Raw genomic sequence first — 25,649 nt, forward strand, 5'->3', positions numbered from 1 at the left:
TGCAACTCTAATAGCAAAGTCATTATTCTTACTATTTAATTCATTGAGCAAATCATTCTGAGCTTTGAGTACTTGTTCTACTTGAGTGGTAACCATAGAAGCATGTTTATTAATGAGTTTAAGTTCACCTTTAACTCTAGACATATAATCACTCAAGTGTTCAGTCATATAAGTATTGTGTTTCAATTGTCTACCAACATAAGCATTCAAGTTTTCTTGTTTGACAATAAAATTATAAAACTCATCTAAGCATTGGCTAGCAGACTTATAACGAGGAATATCACCTTCATCAAATCTATAAAGAATTACCTTTACTACCTGTGTCGAGTTATCAAGACCATGTGTTTCTTCAACAGGCGGTAAATTAAGACCATGTATTTCTTCAACAGGAGGTAAATTCTTAACATCTTCAGCTTTTATACCTTTTTCTTTCATAGATTTCTTTGCCTCTTGCATATCTTCAGGACTGAGAAATAGAACACCCCTTTTCTTCGGAGTTGGATTAGGAGTTGGTTCAATAAGTGTCCAATTGTTTTCATTTGCCAACATATCATTCAATAGAATTTCAGCTTGATCGACAGTTCTTTCCCTGAAAACACAACCAGCACAACTATCCAGGTGGTCTCTGGAAGCATCGGTTAGTTCATTATAAAAGATATCAAGTATTTCATTTTTCTTGAGAGGATGATCAGGCAAAGCATTAAGTAATTGGAGAAGCCAAGCTTGTGGGAGACTCTCTTCTTCAATTTGCACAAAATTATATATATCCCTTAAAGTAGCTTGTTTCTTATGAGCAGGGAAATATTTAGCAAAGAAGTAATAAATCATATCCTGGGGACTACGCACACAACCAGGATCAAGAGAATTAAACCATGTCTTAGCATCACCCTTTAATGAGAACGAAAATAATTTAAGGATATAATAGTAACGGGTTTTCTCATCATTAGTGAACAGGGTGGCTATATCATTTAATTTAGTAAGATGTGCCACAACAGTTTCAGATTCATAGCCATAAAAAGGATCAGATTCAACCAAAGTAATTATATCAGGGTCGACAGAGAAGTCATAATCCTTATCAGTAACAAAAATAGGTGAAGTAGCATAAGCAGGGTCATATTTCATTCTAGCATTCAGAGATTTTTCTTTCAGCTTAGCTAATAATTTCTTAAGATCGCTCATATCATTGCAAGCAAGAAAGTCTCTAGCAGTTTCTTCATCCATAACATAACCCTCAGGCACAACAGGCAATTCATATCTAGGGGGAGAATCTTCATCATCACTTTCATCAATATTATCAGTTTCAATAATTTCATTCTCTCTAGCCCTAGCAAGTTGTTCATCAAGAAATTCACCTAATGGCACAGTAGTATCAAGCATAGAAGTAGTTTCATCATAAGTATCATGCATAGCAGAAGTGGCATCATCAATAACATGTGACATATCAGAATTAATAGCAGAAGCAGGTTTAGGTGTCGCAAGCTTACTCAAAACAGAAGGTGAATCGAGTGCAGAGCTAGATGGCAGTTCCTTACCTCCCCTCGTAGTTGAGGGATAAATTTTAGTTTTCTCGTCTTTCAAGTTCCTCATAGTGACCAGCAGATATAAATCCCAAGTGACTCAAAGAATAGAGCTATGCTCCCCGGCAACGGCGCCAGAAAATAGTCTTGATAACCCACAAGTATAGGGGATTGCAACAGTTTTCGAGGGTAGAGTATTCAACCCAAATTTATTGATCCGACACAAGGGGAGCCAAAGAATATTCTCAAGTATTAGCAGTTGAGTTGTCAATTCAACCACACCTGGATAACTTAGTATCTACAGCAAAGTATTTAGTAGCAAAGTAGTATGGAAGTAACGGTAACAGTGGCAAAAGTAACAGTGATAGTTTTGTAGTGATTGTAACAGTAGCAACGGAAAAGTAAATAAGTGAAGAACAATATGTGAAAAGCTCATAGGCATTGGATCGGTGATGGATGCCGGATGCAATTATTCATGCAACAGTTATAACATAGGGTGACACAGGACTAGCTCCAATTCATCAATGTAATGTAGGCATGTATTCCGAATATAGTCATACGTGCTTATGAAAAAGAACTTGCATGACATCTTTTGTCCTACCCTCCCGTGGCAGCGGGCTCCTATTGGAAAATAAGGAATATTAAGGCCTCCTTTTAATAGAGTACCGGACCAAAGCATTAACACATAGTGAATACATGAACTCCTCAAACTATGGTCATCACCGGGAGTGGTCCCGGTTATTGTCACTTCGGGGTTGCCGGATCATAACACATAGTAGGTGACTATAGACTTGCAAGATAGGATCAAGAACTCACATATATTCATGAAAACATAATAGGTTCAGATCTGAAATCATGGCACTCGGGCCCTAGTGACAAGCATTAAGCATAGCAAAGTCATAGCAACATCAATCTTAGAACATAGTGGATACTAGGGATCAAACCCTAACAAAACTAACTCGATTACATGATAAATCTCATCCAACCCATCACCGTCCAGCAAGCCTATGATGGAATTACTCACGCACGGCGGTGAGCATCATGCAATTGGTGATGGAGGATGGTTGATGATGACGACGGCGACGGATTCCCCTCTCCGGAGCCCCGAACGGACTCTAGATCAGCCCTCCCGAGAGAGATTAGGGCTTGGCGGCGGCTCCGTATCGTAAAACGCGATGAATCCTTCTCTCCGATTTTTTTCTCCCCGAACGTGAATATATAGAGTTGGAGTTGAGGTCGGTGGAGCACCAGGGGGCCCACGAGGCAGGGGGGCAGGCGCGCCTCCCACCCTCATGGACAGGGTGTGGCCCCCTGGCCTTGATTCTTTCGCCAGTATTTTTTTTATTTCCAAAAATAATCTCCGTGAAGTTTCAGGTCATTTCGAGAACTTTTGTTCCTGCGCAAAGATAACACCATGGCAATTCTGCTGAAAACAGCGTCAGTCCGGGTTAGTTCCATTCAAATCATGCAAGTTAGAGTCCAAAACAAGGGCAAAAGTGTTTGGAAAAGTAGATACAACGGAGACGTATCACACTCAATTCAAATTCAGACAATCAGTGCATGAAAAAGTGTGCGAAAACGACTCGAAAATCATGCTCGTGGTATTTAGTAAATTTTCATGCCTTACAAGAATGGGCAAAGATTTCATGGATATGTGTGGCAACAGTCAACCACACATGTGTCATTTATTGGCTTTTCAGCACTAGAAAAATGAAAAACATGATACCTAGCTTGGTGCCATGGTATGACCTCACCATGCTCTGGTAAATATTTGAGAAGGTTTGGCTAATGTCGTAAATTGAACCATCACCGAGGAAGTTTCATGGTTTCGAGAGTGAAATCACCAAGATTGAAGGGGAATTCAAATTTCTTTCGTCATTTGTACTTTTTCTACGATCAACATAAGATCAAGCTAAAAAGAACAGCGGCAGACCTGAAGATTTGGGCGAAGAACACTTTCAGCAACACAAAACTGCAGTTTCACATTGCGTCAAAGGTGGTGCTGCGGTTAGACGTGGCATAGGAGAGGCGCCAACTAACCCCAAGGGAATTCTGGCTGAGGAAAACTCTGAAACTGAAGATAGTTGGCCTTGCGGCTCTCGAGCGGGTCAGAAAACGACAAGCTGCACGGACTACCTGGCTCAAAGGGGCGATGCAAAAATAGCATTCTTCCAAGCTAAGATCAACTCTCGGCGAAGGAAAAATTACATACACTGCCTAGAGTCAGAGAACAAGCAAGCAACAGATCACAAAGAGAAGGCGGGCATGATCCATGAGCACTTCTCGGCCCTTCTGGGCAACAAGGAGAGACGGGCAAAAACTATCAATTGGGATATGATTCAGCTACCTTGTCTGCAAACTGGAGAAGGCCTCGACAACCCCTTCACAGAAGAAGAAGTATGGGCAGCAATCAGTGCGTCTCCGGCCGAGAAGGCGCCAGGACTCGACGGCTTCAGTGGTGCCTTCTTTCATGCTTGCTGGCAAACGATCAAGATGGACATCATGGCATTTTTCCATGCTTTTTACCAGCTCGCCGCGGGCGACTTTGCAGCCCTGAACCGTGCTATGATCGTCCTACTGCCAAAAAAGGATGGCACAACCAAACTGTCTGACTTCCGCCCAATTAGCCTAATCCATTCGGTGGCCAAGCTAATCGACAAAGTCCTCTCGATCAGGCTAATGGGTGTGCTAGATCAACTCATATCCCCGGCCCAGAGTGCTTTCTAGAAGAAGAAGGGCATTCATGACAGCTTCCTCTATGTTCAGAACCCACTATGGTTGTTTCAGAGGAAAAAGTCGCCGGTGCTCCTGCTAAAGATCGACATTGCAAAGGCCTTTGACACGGTTTCATGGGAATATATCCTCGAGCTGCTACAGCGCATGAACTTCTCGGCACGCTGGAGAGACTGGATCGCCCTGCTTCTCTCCTCCGCATCCTCCACCTGTCTGCTCAACGGAGACCCGGGCCCTACGATTCTCCATCAGCGGGGACTGCGGCAAGGGGATACCCTCTCACCGATCCTCTTCATCCTGGCGATCGATACCCTTCACCGACTGTTAGAAGCAGCGCAGCAGGCCGGCGCCATCGCTCCCCTGCCGACCGGTGCAGCACGCCTGCGCGTCACGCTATATGCTGACGACACGATCTTCTTTGCCAATCCGGGGCGCCAGGAGATAGACACCATCATGCAACTCCTAGACGGGTTTGGAAAGGCCACGGGGCTGCACAGCAACCCCCAAAAATCGTCAGCGGCAGCCCTCAACTGCGGTAGTATCGACCTCATAGATGTCCTTCAAAATTTCGGCGGCACTAGAGTAGGATTCCCGATCAGGTACCTAGGTCTCCCGCTCTGCATGGCAGGCTCTGGCTCGTGCACATCCAATACCTTCTCGACCGCATCCGTGCAAGGCTGGCGGCTTGTAAAGGTCGTCTCCTGCCGATCGCGGGTCGCCGTGTGCTGGTCCGGTGCGTCCTGTCCGCACTGCCCGCCTTCGCCATGGGCGCCCTGCGCATCCCGAAAAGATTTTACAAGGACGTCGACAAGGCATGTCGGCAGTTCGTGTGGGCGCACGATGAAGAGGCCACCGGCGGTAGATGCAAAGTGAACTGGCGGCTAGTCACGTCCCCGGTCGAGCACGGCGGCCTCGGCATCCCCAACATGGAGCGGTTCGCGTGTCACTGCGTCTCCGATGGCTATGGCTGGCATGGACGGACCCGGCCAGGCTATGGGCAGGCATGGGGACGCCTTGTGACGACAAGGATAGAGCGCTTTTCGCCTCGATGACGACAGTGACGGTGGGGAACGGCAACAGAGCCCTCTTCTGGCACTGCCCCTGGCTCGGCGAGTAACCGCTACGGCAAGTCTACCCAGACCTGTTCAGGTGCTCAACCATGAAGAACCGCACGGTGGCGGACGCATTACGCGAAGGCAGATGGATCATGGACCTCAGGCACAGCAACAGCTTGGAGATCGTGCCCCAGGTCGTGCAGTTGCAGCGTCGCATCAGAAACACAAACCTAGTGTTGCGGGAAGGAATCGAAGACGAGATCGCTTGGAAAGCCGGAGGACACTACACAGCATGGTCAGCATACAACTCCCAATTCCCTTCGCAACCAACATCGACCATGAAAAGATTGGTGTGGAAGATCTGGGCTCCTGGGAAGATCAAATTCTTTCTTTGGCTGCTCCGCCACAACTGGCTCTGGTGCAATGATCGCCTGCAACGTAGGGGATGGGAAAATCCCTACTTCTGTCAGCTATGTTGCCGCAACCTCGAATCTTCTTTCCACCTGATATGGGAGTGCAACACCTCGCGGGAAGTTTGGTCAAGATCAGCCACCTGGGAGGGCTGTGCGGCACTCTCACCGGCCTCCTGGAGTTCAAGCAAAACAACAACCGAGGCTGTCACCGCAATCTTCAACTCCGGGGCGCAAAGAGAGAAAAGATGAATCAAGACAATGGTGGCCATGATCGCCTGACACATCTGGCTGGAGAGAAACAGCTGCACATTCAGAGGAAAGGCGCCGAATGCGCTTAGCATGATAGAAGCCTGCCGGAGAGATATTGAGCAATGGAGACTCGCCGGAGCCCATGCCATAGCGCCCCCTTTCGGGGAAATAACGTGAGGAATAGGCCTTGTTTTTGTTCTGAAATGGTGAGTAGGAGGGTTCCTGCGTGCTCCCTCCTCCTACACCCCTGAGAAACATCATCTCTTTCTTGATCTTTTGATCACATTTTTTGTAATCTCCCCTGCTAAGCCAATGAAAAGCCAGCGAGTCTGGATCTTTCAGAAAAAACATACCACCCGCCCCCTGCGCACTTCCTCTCGGCCTCGGTCCGAGCTTTCTCATTTTTGGCCACCGAAGACTTAGCTTCCTCGACAAAACCCTTCGTCAGTTTGAGCTGCTCCACCAACGCCGCGCACTTGGCCTCAAGAACTTCCTTCTCCTTGGAGAAGCGCAATTTGTGGGAACCCAACCCCTGCTGATACTCCTCATGGGGCTAGTCCTTCTGCTTCTAGAGGGACTCTGCGAGGACCTTCGCGCTCTTCGCCACCAGCGCTTGATGCTCCTATGAGTACGGTGGCCGCCTTCTCGCGGGCCTCGTCCATCGCCCGACCCAAGACCACCTTCTCCTCCGCCAAGGCTTAGGTGACATATTCCCGTGTTTCTTCGATCTCTTGCCGAGCACGGGTGGACTGGGCGAAGAAAACCCCCCACACGTCAATAGGAGCTTGGCGTCCTTGGGCGAGAGCCCTCCTCTCATCTGCCAGACCGGTCTCGAATCAATCGACCGCCTGACGCACTGATTGGACAAGCCTTCGGGGCGACACATCGCCTCCAACGATGCTTCCCGGGCGGAGCACAAGCCCCAGGGCCCAGCTGGAACTGCTTATGAACAGCATCTCCTGGATGACCTACTCCCAGAGCCTCCCGCGGTCTCAAGAATGTGGGCCTCTAGGGCCAAGACGCTCTTAGTGGAGCCCGCCGCCGCGGCCTCCAGAGCGGCCCGGGCGGCATCATCGCCTTCACTGACAGGGACTTCGGGGGCTTTTGCCGCTTGGACATCTCCTACCGGCACGGGGTCAACCGCCGCGAAGGGATCCGCCCTGCTCCCATCAGCTTGAACGTCCTCTTGCGAGGGCTCCGCACCCTCCGACCTGGCCACCATCTCCGAGTCACCGGCCTTGGTACTCATTGTCGCATCGGCATGGGACCCAGGAGGGAAGGGGCGGCATGCGGAGGTGTGTTCACCATCGCCGCTTCCGATAGCGACCCTACCACAGCGAGACCGTTCCCTGCCTCTGCAGTAGACGCCAGGAGAGGGCTGACCCTGCCTGCTATTCTCTCTGTCGTTGCTTGCCTCGCCCTCTTTGCTGATGAGTGACCGGAGCGGGAGGTTCTATGCACGCACAACAATGCAACGATTAGAAGTGGCTCGGGATTTTCCAGGACCTCACCCCTAGAAATGATCTATGTACTCGTCCTTGGCGCACCACTTCCTCTTGCCCCCGGTCAAAGGAAATGTGTGGCCCCGATCCTCCGACAGGCCATCAGCAAGCAAGTCGGCACAGGCCCCGTGAGGAGTCTCCTCTGGAACATCAGTGCGTTCCCGAGACGCTCGGGTCTGATCTGCCTCGGGGGCTGCTTGGGCCACCATGACCTCGCCTGAAGGTGCGCCGATGGCTGAGGGAGGAATCACCTCCATCCTGACGTCATCCACGGTCACCAAACTAAGAAATAAAGCCGACTGTAAATGGACTGCTCCTACGGCAAAGGGTAATTTCAATGACAAACCAAAAACTTACTTGGTGACAACCATGTGGTGTCGCCGCTGAGCCCCGGTAGCAGGACCAGAGATCGGTGGGAGGGGGAAGCGTGCTTCCGGGCCTACGAAGGAGGTGGCTCCCTCATGACGGGGATGCTGGAGGAGCCCTCAGAGTCGTACTCACCCTCCTCTTCATCTTCCTCCCCGGCCTCTCTGGAATTGGGGCCGGGCAAGCTCGCCCGTCACAGGAAGGGGTTCGGCTGGTCTGTGCCAGCCTTACCGGCGGGGACGATGCCCCACTTATCGCATTTTGGCAGCCCCCCTCAGTATGGTCCCGCATTCCACATTGGAGTGGAGCATCCTGACAAAGGGCGGCAGAGCTAGAACCACATCGGAATGGAACAGAGTCTCCATGATCCACGACAGGCTCTCATTGTCGATGGCGGCCCGGTGAAGACGCTTGGGGTAGTTGGCGCTCTCGAGCAGCCAAGTTGGCTCCTTCCGGACTTGGAGGGGGGTGATGCGAAGCCATGCGAAGCTTCTCGCCACCATACGGTCGTCCAAACCCCACTCCGCAAACAATCGGATGCGCCAAATAACTGGTTCTAAACCCATGTCGGTGGCTCGCCTTTTCCAGTAGTTGCGCTTCATCATGGGAGGAGGAGCTCTTGGTTCCTATAGCAGAGGGGGGCCTCGCAAGGCCTTGATGAGCAGCCGGCTCCGGCATCATTCCTTCACATGAGAGTACAACTCCATCAAAATGAAGTTCTTATCCCCCTTCTTCCCGGCAAGGCGGAAGGTCATGCAGCCAGAAGTCTGGTTGTCCTTGGAGTTTCAACGAGGAGAGTAGAAGTGCCGGAAAGTTCCAGCGAAAGTTGCACTCCGACGAATCCCTCACAGAGATGGGCAAAGATGGCTAGGGCCAGCACCGTGTTCGGGTGTAGATGCAGCATATGGAGTTGGAAGTGCTCCAGCACCACGAGGAAGAAATCAGAAAAAGGAGGTACCAAGCCTGCGGCGAGGAAATTGACGAAGATGGGCACAACATCCTCCCCGACCTCCCGGCTGCCCACCGAAAACAACACCGTGGGCCCCCACTTGTTTTTCACGCTACCAACCAAGAAACAGAGCTATTGCACGCTCTTCTCATCCGTGATTTCAGATCCATAGAGGTCTAGCTCCGGCTCTTGCGTCGCCTCCTCCTCCTTGCTTCCCTTCCCTTTGTCTGTGATGGGCTTGGATCTGCGAGACGCCATGGGTGGGGAGAGACCTAACTCGAGGCGGGAGGTGGAAGATCGGGAAAGCACTGCCACGGAGGTGCGAGAGGGCTAGAGGATGAAGATGGGGGAACTAAGGATTGCGTTTTGGCATCCCCTTTATAACCCCAGGTGGCAGAGGAAGGAAGACCGGCCATCCCATGGGGTAGTCCGCCCACGTTCTCCGCTTCTCGAGGATGAGCTACAAGCTTGCGGCAGGAATCAAGGCGCCCCCGCTACCTCCGTCTGACGAAACCGTCCGCCAAGATATTACTAAACGAAATGGCAGAAAAGTTATTGACACTCAAACCCACCATGCGGGGCCAACCACCACGCGTCAAGGCCCAGGGAAGGTTAGGCCCCGTCTCCCTTCTCGGGCCCGACGACGGCAGAGGCGGGTGACGGGACCAGGGGCTACTGTCAGCGTAGGCAAAACCAGGGTCTTGCTAACACGGTGCGCTAGGTCTCGACTGTGTGCCCATGGGTATTCTTCAACAAGGGCATAGCTCCAAAAGACTTCAGTTAGCCTGGTAAACTCTGACGCAAGATGCCATGAAATGGTTCTGGGTACGGGGTCTAACTTTTCCCGAGAATCGCTTTACAAAGGCTTCCCGGGATGTGGTGCTTGCATGCTATTGATCTGGCCGAAGAGAGAGCATCCTGATTTCACGCTCGTTCGTAAACCCCCCATACCCTGATCACTACTGCCCATGTCCAGCGTAGGGATGGGGGCTGAATGACTAGTCCACGCGCACGAGCTCGGGTAAGATCTTTGTATGGGTGAAGTCAACAAGAATGGCTACAGGGTGGTTCGCCTGCTCCGCACGCCGCTACAGTGGCGGTACCTCATCGCAGATCCCCCTTGTACGAAGAAGGGGGCGTCCGAACATCCACGGTGTAATGCAATGCTCCGAGAATCATCATCGAAAGCACGTACGCACATGGTGCACACGGCCATACTCCGTCGGTACAAGCTAGAGCCAACCTACCCAATGTAATATTTAACCAATGAGAGCCTCCGCGAGAGGTCCCGACATGCCCTATAAATAGGGGAAGGCTACAAACTCACAAAGCGAGGGATAGGCAACTCAAGTCACACATTGTATCCAGACACAGTATGAAATAAAGAGCAAATGCAGTAGGGTATTCCACCATCAAGGTGGCCTGAACCTGGGTACTTGTGTGTTCCACCTTCTGTTCTTCCTCCCTCTGACCAATCATGACCTAGGAAGCTAGACGCGTTCAGTCCCTCGCCGAACTCTCAAAGTGTCGTAGCTAATAGCACAATGTCTGGATCTAAAACCCTTACAGTTGTGATATTCAACTCGTAAAGTCCGCGACATAAGACAGTGCGTGTATGATATGAAGTCATATGTTTCTAGGGTATTATATGCGCTTCTATTCTAGAAATGGATTGAAAGTATATTTAAAATAGTACCGCATATGGGGTCTTATAGGTCCACCGCCACGTATGTGTCCAACAGCCGACCCCATCCAAAAAAACCTCTCTACGCGAAGCAATCGCCGTGCAATCATGTCGGTCAACCCACTGTAGAGTGTACATGACTCCACACGGCATTGATGTCGGTCAGAGCGATGAGACCGGACGAGTGGGCGACGCCGCTTCAGTGCCGATGCGGCGACCGAGAAGCCTACTTCGGCTGGTGCACCGCATTGAAGCCGATTGCCCATTTGTTCGCCTGGCCATGCCTACTTATGCATGGTTCAGGCGCCGTCCACACCACACTCCACATCCTCTTCTCTCCGCTTACCAGCTCGACGAGGCGGTCGCCAAGATTTGGAATGATTGGTCGCTCCGCGACACCTCCACTGTTGTGCCGCCGGCAGGGGCAAGGACAGGGCTCCCGATCGACGTTGGCCAAGGCAGCCCTCCGCAAGCCTAGGAGGAAGCGGTGCGGCTTCTCAGTGAGCGCCTGGCGATGGTCGGGCAGGGCTGCCGCGTCCTTGGACCTTTCCGCCACTAGAAGGACCACTCCGACGGGGAGGAGGTGCCGCCGGCCAGGCATACGAGGTCCCCGTCCGCTACAAGTTAGTTTAGGGTTTTTTACATTTTAGTTGAAGTTGAACGAACAAATATCGTCTAGTTTATGACAAATATATTGAACTTATATGTCTAGTTTATGTAAAATAGATTGAACTTATATGTCTATTTGCATGAATTCCAGTCATATTGCATGAATTATGTTTGTATTGTTCGAGTTTGTTTCTATGGTGGGCGAGGATTTAAGAGTGTTGGATGGCTAACTCCTGAATCACGCATCCACGGATAAATACTATGTCCGTTTTGAGAACCGGCGTTCACGCATCCACAGATAAATACTATGACCGTTTTGAGGACCGGTGTTCGAATGCATAACACCCTATGTAAGTTTTTTCCTTTTTTGGACCTCTGTTATTCCCTCTTAATTAGTACTACCTCTGTAAACTAATGCTACCTTTGTATCAAAATATAAGACGTTTTTGAACTGCAAATACATCATATATTTTGATACGAAGGGAGTGCAAGACATTTTAAATCAGAGGGAGTAGACGAGACAAATTATTCCTTTCTTAGTTAGTACTACCTCAGTAAATTGTTAAGAAATAGTAAACCAACTCAACAAAGTCTATCAATATTATTCACGCTGCATAAGCAAGGCAATTACGCCGGCAAGAAACGATGGTTGAATAAAGCATTTGACGGAAGTATACAGGATTCTGGGCCATCTTCTCCACATTATATATGACATACAATGAAATACGGAGCAACAAATGTGTACAGTCATTTAGCTCCGTGCTCCACTACGGGGAAACACCATGGGAATACGGAAATCCAGGTTAGGCCACCAAGGCCTATTCTCAGCACTGTGAAGATATCAGGGTTCAGTGAGGTCATAATGCTTGATGTTAGCATTGCAACGTTCACATCTTTGTGAGGAGCTACCCGTAGGGTGCAGCCACTATAAGCAATTTCTCTCTTACGTTTTCATAACTAACAAAAGCATTTCACCATTTCACCATTCCAAATTCCCATATACTTAATCCTTGGGAAGTGTGAGATCATCTGCAGAAGCTGCCCTTTTCCCATTATAACGCTGACAAATAAACCAAATATCAACAACATAACATATATTAAGATTATGTGAGCAAGTTGTAGAACTAACTGAAATGATTTATCTAAGGTACCTGTTTCCCAAAGGTGAACGGAACATATCTGTATTTCACCATATGAAGGATCTGACGCTTCATTGTGACAGTAAACAACACCACCCAATAGAAAAGAAGGATAGGCCAAAACACTGGCACATCGAACACACTGAAGAATGTCATGCCAAAAGCAATGCAGAATGCTTTAACTATAGAATACCTGCAAAGGAGAAAACAGAGTGAAGGTCTTAGCAAGGAACACAAACGATGGGTCATTCAATGATAATATTATCTTTTGCCCACTCACAGAAAAATTAACCCCGTAAAAAATGAAGAGAAGTTAACTATATTCTTCAAGGAAATCAACTGCATAGGAAAACCTTGACGAAATGGTATTTTTCATAGATTAACGTCCTTTTGGGTGCAATAAACACCATAATCATAGCAAATAACAAGATGCTAATCAACGTTCAATATCTTCCAACGTAGATGGTACTCAATTTTCCAGCTGACATGATTTTATGACAACGGCACAGATATAAAGCACAAAAACAACAAACCTTAAACGTTAGATGCAAAGTCAAAAGTAACATTTTTGGAAAATATCAATACAGCCAAAAAAACATTGAGGAATTATCATGGAAAAATAGCAGGGTACGTCACATATTACCAACCAGGAAACCAGAAGAACTGCTTAAAAGTAGAAAACCATTGGCAGCAGATTGTCAAACCCATTGACTGTGTGCTGTAATGGCTGAATAGTGCGGTTGGCTCAAACCAGCAAACACTGGGTATGGTAAAGTTATCCATTGTAAAATCTTCTATTACAAGAAAACAAATGGTGGTGATTACAGCATGATACTGGATTGATTAGAGGGAATGCAATCATATGCAGGCTTTGAAGGGTGCCTGCTTGAATACTGAATAACTTGCAAAAAAATTAGTAGTTAAACAGAGAACAAGATTATACCATGGAATGATCCATAAGTAATGATATTTTTTGTAATGATGCTAATATGCCACCCAATAGAGTTTAACTAAAGAAGAATACGTGTACCATACCAACTAGAATTTGTATGAATTTTTCAAGAAAAAACTAGAATTTGTATGACATATGCCCTTTGAGTTAACTCATATCAACAATAGTTTAACAAAAGAAACCATAAAGAGGACATAACTCATATGGCAAGCCAACCAAGAGGTGCGCCCTGAAACGAAGTGGTGCCAAGCTTCTGGCATGTTCTGTGTGACAAGAGAGTGCCACAAAAGCTAAAAGGCAGGTTCTATAGGACAGCGATTCAACCCGCTATGTCATATGGTGTTGAATGTTGGCCCAACTAAACAACATGTCCAACAGTTAGGTGTAGTAGAGATGCGCATGTTTGGGATGGATATATGGACACACAAGGATCGGCTCTGGAATGAGGATATACGTGGCCTCCAGAAACGCGAGTGCATAGCGGACAGTTAAGGCATGCAGACAATGTCAAGAAAGGTCAGGGTAGACCAAATTTGGCATGGGAGGAGTCCGTTAAGAGAGATTTGAAAGGACTGGAATATCACCAAAGTAGCCATGGACAGGGGTGTACTGAAGCTAGCTATCCACGTGCCAGAACCATAAGTTAGTTTCAAGGTCTTCTGGGTTTCAACTCTAGCCTACCCAACTTGTTTGGGACTAAAAGGTTTGTTGGTTGTTGTTGCTGTCGTGTTAAATTATGAGAGCAGATATTAGCAATTTAGCATTGCCTTGGGTTAGACCTTTAACCAAAGGGCCTCTTAGAGCTATAAGTATTTAGCCGTGTACCATTTGTATTTTCCCCGTTCTATAAGGGGCTTTCTGCATATTGTACCATACCTATACATGTACATATACTGGCCTATGGCCACCTGCATATACGAGTTGCATATTTCCATACATGGTATTAAGAGTTCTAGGTTATCTTTTTCCGCACATGCAACTCATGCTCCGATTCAATCTCATGCTCACGCCGCCGCCATCCCCCTCTTGGCTGGCCATGGCAGTCTCCGTCGCAGCTTCTTGTGCTACCAACATCCCCCTCTTAGCTGGACGTCGCTGCCTCCTCCCTGGCTCCCCCTAACATCCCAATTTCTCTCTCTCTATCGAACTCGCATCTCCCACCTCAAGTCTCTGCGTTGCCAACCTCAGCATGTCTCAGGTCAAGCCATGCCGCCGCCCTCCAGGTTATCCCCCACTGCCGCCCACTACCTCCCCCGCTGGGCCCCAGGTCCCCGATCGCCCACCCCCTACCACCGTACTCCACGTCCGAGGTCGACGAGTGCTCCAGCCATCCGTGATCGTCGATGGATCCAGCCGTCCCGCTGTTGTTGCACCTGCAGCTTCCCGCCAGCAACTTGTCGGATGTTGCTTCTGCTACCCGCTGGTCCCGGCAGCTACGACCTCTTGTATGCATGCACCGTATCTGTGCGTTGTGCGTGACTGCATTCAACTGGCCTTCAAAGTAAAAAAAAACAGGAATGAAGTTTTTGTCAGGTACACACCTTCCTCGCCGTCGTTGGTTCTTGACAGTGTTCCTTACATTGATCCCATCTCGCACACGCGCCTTTTCTCGGTGCTTGGTGCTCATCCACATGTGAGGTCGTTCCCTCTGACGCCTTCCACGGGCCGTGGTGGTCATTCTTCGGCGACTCCTCTTGCGACCTCCGCGCATGGTGATTGTCATTGTACACCGACTCCTCGGGACTTTCGCCGGCAGTGTTGGTGCATATCGCTCCATTGTCTACGCCTCACACATGCGCCTTCCCTTGGCACTTGGTGCTTGTCTGCATGCGACCTCGTCTGGCTTCTGCAGGTGATACTGCTCATGCTATTCCTCCTACTCTAGCGGCTTCCACAAGTGATGGTGGCCGCTCCTCTCTCGAAGCTTCTATATCAACTACTTCAGATGTGTCCTTCAATAAGCACGAGGTTGCGTGTGTTCATGGCCTGTTTGTTGCCTCTGGTTCTCCATTGTCAGGTGGATCTACATCGATCTCTTTAGTTGAGCCCTTGTCTGAGCAGGAAATTACGCAACTACGACGCGTACTAGTTGTGTATCCTGTTTCTCCATTGACAAGTTTTGTTGGTTCTACTACCAACTCTTTTGGCATTGTGAGACCACCTTCTACACAGACAGGTACATCTTGGTGGATTCTTGGTACTGAAGCATCTTTTTATATGACTCATGATTCATCAACTTTGTCCTCTATTTGGCCACTAGATTCTCATTTCATGTTCTTACTGCTGATGGTACATCCCTCTCGGTCAATGGCCAAGGCATTCTAGCACTTTGCCTTTTCATGTTTCTGATCTTGTTCATGTTCCTCGGCTTACCATGCAACTCATTTCTGGTGGTCAGATTATTGACTCCGGTTGTAGGGTCATTCTTGACTTTGAATCTTGCTCTATTCAAGATCGTCACACGGGCGCTCTACTTGGTGCTGGCCCTCGCTGTCATCATTCCCAAGGTCTCTGGGAGCTGATTGGCTTCACATTCCCTCCACTGCCACCGCCGCCAGTCTGTCCGCCTCAGACACCTTGTTTACGGACTCTTCTCAACATGGGCATCATCGTCTTGGTAACTTATGCGGCTCTCGCCTCTCATCTTTAGTTTGACGTGGTGTTCTTGGATCCGACTCCGATGGTGTGTCTTAGCGAGACCGTCTCAGCGTACTTTCAATCTTGTTCGCTCAAGTGTAGGGTCCAACTCCCATTGCCTGGCCTTGTTTACGGATTGTTCTCAAGATGACATCATCGTCTTGGTCACTTATGCGGGTCTCGCCTCTCATCCTTAGTCTGACATGGTGTTCTTAGATCCGTCTCCGGTGGTGTGTCTTAGCGAGACTGTCTAGTGCGGAGTCCAACTCCCTTTGCCTGGAAAGGAGGCAATCGCTACTATATTATCTTTATAAATGATCCCTCTCGACACACATGGATATATTTTATCTTCTCGTAGTGAGGTCTTATCTATCTATAGTAAGTTTGCCGCCATGGTTCATTCCAAGTTTACACGTTGGATCTCGGGATCCGGCTCGCAAGCCTCGCCCACCCAGCGGCGGAAGGCATCGACGGGGTAGAGCCAGCTAAAGGACGGCATCGCTTCACAGGAGACTCCATCTACGATGTCACCAGACGCTCCGTCCTACCACGGACAGCATCGGACAGCATCAGAGAGCATCCCCATGGGTTATTTGTCTGCCACTGACAAAGGAGCTTCACTAGCGGTCAAAAAAAAAAGATGGGAAAGGCGCAGATCTAGGGTCGAAGAAGCGGTGGAAGAATGGGCTAGCGGTGGCCGTCGCCGGATGGAAAAGATCAGACAAGCGACAGCTGCCAGCTTGGGAGGGTGATGCGCGAGGAGATCGGCCAGGCCACAGCATGGGAAGGGTTTGCAACAACGATGGACTTGCAGGTGAAAGGCATTGCCTTCCCCTTGCCCCTTGATTTATACAAGGGGACGAGGGAGGAAACACGGGTGTCGTGTTCCGTCGAGCCCCGCGCCCCGACACCAACCTTCCCGCCCTGGCACGCATGCGCCCACCAAGGTGGACACACGTCTCCGAGAAAACGGCGCATTCATGGCCCTGCCTCGAAGATTGAGGCAAGCCCAAGCTACACACGCTTTCGTTCCCCCGCCTATTCAATCCAACAACGGGGCGGTAGAACCTCCAGCCCTTTTGCCATGGGCTGCTGAAACGCAAATGTGGCATGCGCCATCACGCAGGACTTCGCAAAGACTGCAGAAGATGAGAGGCGAGCCTCCAATAGGACTTTGCAAGACTGCAAAACCTGAGAGGCGAGTCTCCCATAGGCCCTAGCCAAAGACTAGCTATTCAGGACTCAGGCGCCGTCAATCATGGGTATCGATGGTTGACCCCCGCGGTCTAGGCTACCCAGATACACTAGGGAGTAGGGCGGTCACGGTGCACCCTCCATAGGTCACGAGCTGGACCCCTAACAAAGGGCATCAGGCACCGTGATTAGAGATTCGGCTCAATAAAGAGATGTGAGGGTGTTCCTCGGGGACACTACCTCTGTACCGGCCCGACCAGACTAACAGGTGCCACTCAAGACTCTGACCTACTACTGACAATAGCCGGACTCCACCCGCTTGAAGTAATTGGATACCACCGAATCTTACCCGCTCGTAACTCAACCGCCACGGCGTCCTTGCCCGACGGGGAGGTCATCGATAGGCTTTTGTTTCCTTCTCTCTTCATCCTTTTTTGCAGAAATTCAACAAGTCCTAGGCAGGCGACTTCCCGCCAGGTAGGTCACGCGGTAATCAGGGGCTACTGACAAGGATATGACACTCGGACATGCCAGGCAAGCATAGGGTCAGCTACAACATCGACCAAGGTGACGAGTCAAACCAACTTGGGAGACAGGGAAGCAGGCGGCTACCCACACACAGCATGGTCCGATTCGACCAAGGGACCAAGGGGCGCGAGCCCACAATTAGTCCGACCCGAGCAATGTAACCCTAGCTCGACCAAGTATAAGGCAAGCTAGGGGGGCTCTTGTGGGACAAAGACAGCATTCTAGAGCCGACTAGCTAGGGTCTTACCTACACCTCTTCTTTTTCCTCGGCCGCCGCCACCACCGAAAGCTTAGAACCCAAGAAACACATCTCTTCAAGCACTCAAGCAATACAACCACCATAGGCTAAGGTGTTGCCTCCAGGGGCCCGAACTAGTAATTGCTTGCTTCTTGTGCTACCATCTCGATTCGTCGCTAGCATCCTCTCCGAACAAATTTGTTGTCTCTCGACAGTATTGTCGGTCTCAAAACAACGACAACACGGCTCTGTCGTTTTTGGCCCTACGGACAATCTAGCATGTGCACTCCTTAATTTCTACTCCCTCCGTCCCATAATATAAGAACGTTTTTTACACTAGTGTAGTATCAAAAACGCTCTTATATTATGGGACAGAGGGAGTATTGATTAGTGTTTGTCTTTTTAGACCACTAAGCTGGTTCGCTAGATGGGAAGATAGAGAACAGTGGACATTAGCTGCTACGGCAGTTGCTTTGAGCCACGTCCGAGGAGCCGACTCCAACCCCACATGGACCTGGACCTAGCCTCGACCCATAACTAACCAGTTTAATCCAACATATCCCATTATTTATAACCTTTAGTACTATTAACAAACAAAAATTACATATGAAAGTAATAGGTGTTTATCCCGTCAATTAAACTTGTTTCGTGTTTAATGATAAAATCAGCCTTCATGGTGGATTAACACAAACACCTAAATTTCGGCGCTCTAGCATATTGGGTGATGTGTCGAGGATGCATACCCAAATTTTTCGGCAAGAAATGAGTAGCAAAATGAAAAGAATCAATAGGTCAACTGGCTTGCATCTAGCAGAAGTTCACTGCCACACCGTTTTTTGTTCTTACTTTGATTTTTGTTTGTTGTATTATGTCCTTATTCCTTTGAAAATCCTCCTCAAAATAAATGTCAGCAGTGAGTCGATTGCCTATTTCTGGATTGTCTGCTTGTACCCACACTAAAAGAAGATTATTTATTGTGTTACGCAGATTTAATATTTCTAATATGTTTAAATAAAATTATCTAAAAGTAGGATAAAAACAAACGTGGTATCGTTATAGTATATTTTGGGTCAATCTATGTCGAGTCGAACCTTTAGCATGGTCCAATTTCTTAAATCGTGTATTAAACTACCTTATGAGTAGGCGACATATTAGCTCATTTGAGTGACCCTCCAAACTCCTCGGGTCAAACCTTTAGCATGGTCCAATTTCTTAAATCATGTATTCAACTACCTTATGAGCAAGCGACATATTAGATCATTCGACCGACCCTCCAAACTCTATTCCTACTCTCATCTCATGTCTAATGCAGTAGCAGTTAGATCTAAATGTGAACGTGAAGGATCGTCACACAATAAAAAGTGTACTTGATTATTCCGTAGCTTCTCTTAGTCATTTAAGATGTTTTCACGAGCACAAATCCTTACTTGACTCTTGATATGTACATTTTTGTGTTCGAAAAAATTATGTGGCGACCATTAGGCCAAACAATCTGTTCACCATCCGATCTAGAATCTAAGGGTGATGCGTCGCTCCCCTCTTTAATTGCCTCTTACTTTTCTCCCGCAATCACACTCCATGACTCTATCATCAGCCATGCACCCATATTTTCTCTTTCCAGGTTCCGAAGCCGCATGTGCGCCCAGCATTGCCCCTCTCCGACATTCTCATCACACTATTCCACTCCGAAGATTTTCTACCAAGATGTCCTGTCCAGCACCAACAGAGGCTCCTAGTCTTGCCTGGGGGCGAGTTGGATAGGGACATGACCCCATGGGGCGTGGCATAAATACCGTGGCAAGTGGATTTGCTGCCATGGCAGGTTGAGGGGGCCAGGCTAGGGACCGGAGGTCACGTGTTTGCCATGGTGGGTTCCTCTAGTCTTGGACGACGTGAGCTTCCACTCCATCGAGTTGGCAACATAGTCCTACCCATGTCATACTCCTGATGTGGCGCATCTCAAGTCGTTTGTACCAAGCTGGAGATCCGAATGTAGTCTCACTTATGACAACTCGCCCGCTCCAGCATGCATCCCTCCCCACTGCGTCACATGTGCAGCTTCAATGTTATGCCATGCCTCGCCCACCACATGCTCGACATAATGCCATACACCCAATACTCTCTACAATGCCTTCCCCAGCTCTTGTCCTCACGCGCCTACGACTGCCTTGTCGCCAAACTCCGCTTCAAGCGCAGCCTGATTGATGAGGTGCTCAGAATGACTAATCTCTAGCAGCCAATCCTGTAGGTTTTGTAGACTGTCTACACAGGAGTGATTTGTCTACAACCTTGGTTAGGAGGGGAAGGTGGTGCAAAGGAACACAACATGGTGGGGAAGCTGCTTTGGCAAAGCAACACATGTGAGCCAGTGCCTCCATGAAATTGATGGAGTTACCAACAATCTAGGTGACAGTTATTACTGTTAAACAACGTAATTACCCAGTATTAGTATTGCAATAGTTACTGAGGTATTTTGGTTACAGATACTTGTAATCAAAGCACTACCATATCTGCCCAACTTTCATATTGAAGTTACCACTATGGCACTTTTAGTTACCCAGTTGTCCGGGTTACAGTTACCATCAAAGTACCATGTAGTTACTCGGTAGTTCAAGCTTAATTTGTCACTCAGACTTCATAACGCTAATATAGTTGCCCAGTTTCTCACTGATGCTCAAGTTTCAGGTATCACGGCCGATATATTTACCCAGTTATCCATAGTACAATTACCATCATAACACTACTACTGTAAGTCGCAATTATCAACATGACAATTATGCAGCTACCCAGTTGGTCATGCTGGTCATGCTACAGTTACAAAGCAATTATGTAGCTACCCAGCTCTTATGCTACAGTTACTAACATAGCAATTACGTAGTTACACGGCTCCTTAAGCTAAGTTACATCATGAAACAATTGTAGTTAACTAGTATAACAGGTCATAGTCACCACCACCATTGTAGTGATTTATTTACATGGTGGTTCAGTGAGATATAGGACAACTTGTGAGTACTTCGGTAACTTTAGTGACCTGATAACCACTCAGTATAGTTACCCAACATCCAAATTATACTTACCAACATGGCAATTATGTAGGTCCCAAGTTTCTCATGCTACAACAGTTATCACCATGAGAGTTAACCAGCATACTGTGTCACAGTCACCACCATACTAGTGACGAAGTAATGGTGGTTCTGGTGAGATCTATTTTCGAGGCAATCGCTACCTAGCTCACACATTACTGTTTGGACTGTGAGCAATCCAGTAGCTCAAATAATGTTGGCTACCAGCGAGATTTAGTTTTAAAGTTGATAAGTATATCTTGAACTATCTGGCATTGTTCCAAATATCGGCCAGTTAATCGGCATTCGGTCAGTTAATCGCTAATCGGTGCGTCACCGAATAGCCGATTAACTGATTCATTGGCCGATTAATTGGAAAATTCTCCTATTTATCCGTACTCAGCACCCGACTGATACGGTACCAATTTACCGATATCCTAAACATTGCTATGTGGTAACTGACACATTTACTTGGCTTGGTAATCTCTAAGCTCCCAAAAATTTGATTAGACATCCAACCGAGATAATTTTTCAAGACGATAACAATGACTTATATAGTAACAATGATAACTTCTGAGCTCTCAAAAGTCGCTGAAACATTCCAAGAGTTCTAGTTTTCATGTTGAATAACTACTTGCGAGTAGCTTGTAAGTAACATGTTGCAGCTTCCTAATTTTTAACCCGAAAAAGAGATGTCAGGGCATACCCATATGAGATCTAGTTTCAAAGATCTCGTCATGACGAACTTAATGATGAAAACGGATCGTAAATTGGATAATACTATTTGGGAGTTAAATCATTCTGATTTTTCAAAATAAAATAATATTTGCTGACATCATCTTTTTTTGTTATACTTGCATGCATGCACCAAAGCTTCAGTTTTGCTAGCTGTAAGAGAAGGAGTGCGCGCCAAGATGGGGATAGGGAAGTGTTCGGCAATTCAGAAAAAAAGATGGGAAATAGGAAAATGTTCAGTAGATCATACCAAGGGCTCATTCTTTTCAGCTCCAGATTCTCCAGAATTTTATTCTGAGAAACTGCCCACAGAAACAGTTGCGTACAGATTCAGTTGTCCAGTTCTTTTCAGCTATTGCAATCCGAGATTGTTGTATGAGTTGTGTGCTGAAATGTTTATAATGCCCACTGTGTGCTAAGCATCAAAATTCATATAGCACCACATCACATAGCATGTCCTCTATCGAACATAATAGTCCAAATAAGAAATAACCACACTCAAATAGCATGCCCACTGCCAACTTAGCATCAAAATTGGTCACAACATTCACATAACAAACATTCTGTTCCTGCGTACCCGTACCACTCAAAATATAATCAAAACTGGAGCCTGGACGCCCAATCCTACGGAACTGAAGATTGAATATGATAAGCAAAATGGTGACAGCGACCAGAAGCATCACAGCAACAAGCTCATGGCCACAACGCTCCTGCAGCCGACCACGGGTGCTAGCTCGTGCCCACCACCAGCATGCTCTACGGCATTGTCGCGATGCAGCACATGACAGAAGCGTCAGGAGGGGGAGGTGGCCCCCTCAGCCGGTGCTCCCTGGTGCCCTCACCACACGTGCCCACGCCCACAGAGCTGCGGTGGGCGCCCTTGCCCTGGTCCAACATGATGTTGTTCAGCGCCACGTGCCAGCCTGCCAGCATGCCGGTGATAGGGTGCAGTACCTGCCAAGCGCACCCGCCTCCAACTCCCATGCGTCCACCGGCATTGAGAAAGAGGAGGCGGATCAGCGTCAGGGACGAGCAGTTGCACCGGTCGATGCGACGAGGTAAGGTGGGAGCAGGACGAGCAGCAGCGGACGTGTTGGGGATTCGGGGGGCCGAGGTGGTAGCGCTAGGTAGAAAACGATGAAAAGGGGGGCAAAGCCAAAAAAACGTTTGTTCAAGTTACATAAGTTCGGGAATCAGCTGGAAATTGGGAGTGGCGCCAATTCTCCATCCAACAATTTTTTTGAGGGAAACGGAGGCCATGAGCTGGCAGCTAGGAGGCTTTTTCTAGTTCTTTTCAGCTCAAGATTCCGCAACCCAGAAGTTGTCTCAGAAGATGAAAAGAACTTGCCCTAAATACATAACATTCAGAAAATAGCAAAAGTTATTTTGTGTTTTACACTGGATTTTATTTCCCCACTACTTTGAACACCTATGCTAAACAAAATTGGATCCCATGCCAAATTGCAGCTCCCAAGCAAGCGAACAGAATTCACAGAACCAAAGACCAGTGCGAAGCTTTGATTGGATCATTTTTATTAGCTTACCGAGGGAGAGACGGTGTGAATCTAGCTAGGTGAGGCACGGATCAGTTTTGGCCTTCGGATCTAAGGTCTACGGTAGGCTCTTCGTTTGCCTCATTGGATTCTTCTGTCGGTGGTCTTTGTTCAATGGAGGAATTGATGACCGATGTGGCGGTTGTTCGATGTGACTATTCAGTGTGTCAGTTACCGTAAAATAAAGTTAGAGGCTCCTCGATTTCTCCACGGCATCAAATATTTTTGCACAGCTGTGACTATAGGAAGTGCATGGTTCCACGAGCTGCAGAAGCACAACCGTCTATTCGTTGTTCCTAGTTCACACGTTAATGCGCATGGTAACTGAAACGTCCTTCGCCAAGGTTAAATACTGGCCGTGTTTTTGAGGTCTCCACGTCGCATTGTAGCCACAGAACATCAGGCAGTTCCCACCGTCCTCAGCACTTCCCAACCTCGTCGCAGAGTCTCAGGAATCTCCATTGGCACCTTGCTGCTCGCTGCCATGGACGACTTTTTGAACACCACCAAGTACCATCCGATAGTTGCCGATGGTAACACCAAGCTCGACGTGTGGTACACGAACGAGCCTTGCAAGGTGGAGGAGACCATTGCCTTGTACGAGGACTGGTTGCGCGAAGAGAAGTACAAGTTTGTTGGTCTTGGCATGGAGTACACACGAAAGGATTGTTATGGGCGTAGAAAAGTCACCGTCATGCAACTGGCTATGCAGGATAACCTACATGGAACATAGCCATAAAATGAGCAAATAAATAACAAGCAGTCATGCATGGCTGCACAAGAGTTTTGCAGGAACCAGCTAAGTCCCACTCCCGCATCAATCTCCGAAAAACCCGCAATTCAACCAAGACAGAAATTGGCTGCTCACCTATCGACCCAAGAAGTTCTACCCTCAAAAAAGAAAAACTCTACCATCAAGTAACCCCATCACCTCTCACATATTATCAAGATCTCAAGCTCGCGAGTAATACAAAACTTACGGGAGAAATCCTATGAGATTAATTTAGGGGAGAAAAGGGAGGGAGGGGGGGGGGGGGTAGTTAGGATTACGGGGAGGTTAGTTGAAGTTCACGGGGAGGATTATTCTGTACATCTCATCCCTAGCAATTTGTCCGTAGGTTAGTTGCCAGCACATTCAAAGTAACATCAAATCTCAATGGAGCGTTCAAAGATCCTCGCGGACCATCATAGCACCTACAGAGAAGACCCTAACACATCAAGCAAGCAAGAAAAACGCATCTACCCAGTTACTCTATTAAACATACAGTTTTGCTAAAGTACATCTAGATGTGCTCTAAGTATTGCACATCTAAGTCCTATGTCATTGATTTTATGCTAAGATCCATGCAAGCATTTTCTTTTATCTTTTTTCTCTATCTTTCTAGTTTGATTGAGTCACTTAGATGTGCAATAACTATGACACATCACAGAATCCGGTTTACGCAGGCAAGAGCAAAGGATCGCACCAGAACTTGAACTCAGGCAGGCGGCGGACGAACGGACGGAACTCGTCCGAGGAGCGCGTGGGGAGCGCGGGCCCCTCGCCGAGCACCTCGGCGAGCTCGGGGTCGACCTGAGGCGACAGGAAGGCGATGAGGAGGTTGAGGAGGTAGATGCCGAGGGCATAGGTCACGATGTAGTAGCCGCCGACGAACCACGCGCGCAGCGCGTACACCAACACTACCCCAGCGAGGCCCAGCCAACGGCGGCCCACGTGCGGAGTTGACCGGTCCAGCAGGTGCTGAAACCGCCGGGATGCCGTGGCCACCGCTGCCGACAGGGCGGCGGCGGGCCCCCCGCTATCGCTGCTGTGGGTGGAGGCAGCCGGAGCGGAGGCGGTGGAGGAAGAGGAAGGGTCCATCATGGTGTTGAGCGGACTGGGGTTGGGGATCTCGTGCAGCAAGGCCTCCGCCCTTATGGCATCCCATCCCATCCCATTGACGTCTAAACATGTGCCTCCTCGGAGCTTAGAGCTTCTCGGCCGTTCGATTGAAATCTTCTGGATAACACAGACCGTCGGATCTCGATCCAAATCACTATAAGTCGTTGGATATTTGCCAGATCAACTTTAGCCGTCGGATAAATTTCAATTGCATCAAAATGTAATATCCTTGTCCCCACCGAGGCATTTTTGTCATTTCACATATGGATATAAAATGGCAGCAGCATTGTGTTGAATAAAAACCTAGTTGCGTCCTCCTGCACTTACGGTTACGTGGTTGCGTCAACCTCGCGGCCTAGCCCCCATCCCTAACACTAGCTCATCCTCTACGCCGCCAACATCCGTCCTTCCTCCTAATGCATCCCATCCCCGTCGTCAGGCGCGTGTTGCCGCCAATTTTCCTCCTCCCCTCCTACCTTTTTCCTCGCATATGTCTAGATAATTAGATTCACGTTCGAACCTGAGCCTCCTCGGAGCTCAAAACTTCTCGACCGTCCGATTGGAATCTCCTCGCGACACAGACCATCGGATCTCGATCCAAGTCGATGTGAGTCATTGGATATATACCCAATCAACTTTAGTCGTTAGATAA

At 48.3% G+C, this 25,649-nt stretch overlaps 1 protein-coding gene across 1 annotated transcript; it reads right to left on the reverse strand.

Moving 5' to 3' along the window:
- Positions 1 to 11,659: 11,659 nt before the first annotated feature.
- Positions 11,660 to 25,066, reverse strand: LOC123163709 (protein RER1A). The gene is made up of 3 exons (XM_044581065.1): positions 24,582 to 25,066; positions 12,229 to 12,409; positions 11,660 to 12,137 (listed from the first exon to the last, which is right to left on the reverse strand). The coding sequence occupies exons 1-3, from the start codon at positions 25,046 to 25,048 to the stop codon at positions 12,081 to 12,083; spliced, it is 705 nt and encodes a 234-aa protein (XP_044437000.1). The 5' UTR covers positions 25,049 to 25,066; the 3' UTR covers positions 11,660 to 12,080.
- Between the last annotated feature and the right edge of the window lie 583 nt (positions 25,067 to 25,649).

This window comes from Triticum aestivum, chromosome 7D (genome assembly GCF_018294505.1).
Source record: "Triticum aestivum cultivar Chinese Spring chromosome 7D, IWGSC CS RefSeq v2.1, whole genome shotgun sequence".
NCBI classification, from domain to species: Eukaryota; Viridiplantae; Streptophyta; class Magnoliopsida; order Poales; family Poaceae; genus Triticum; species Triticum aestivum.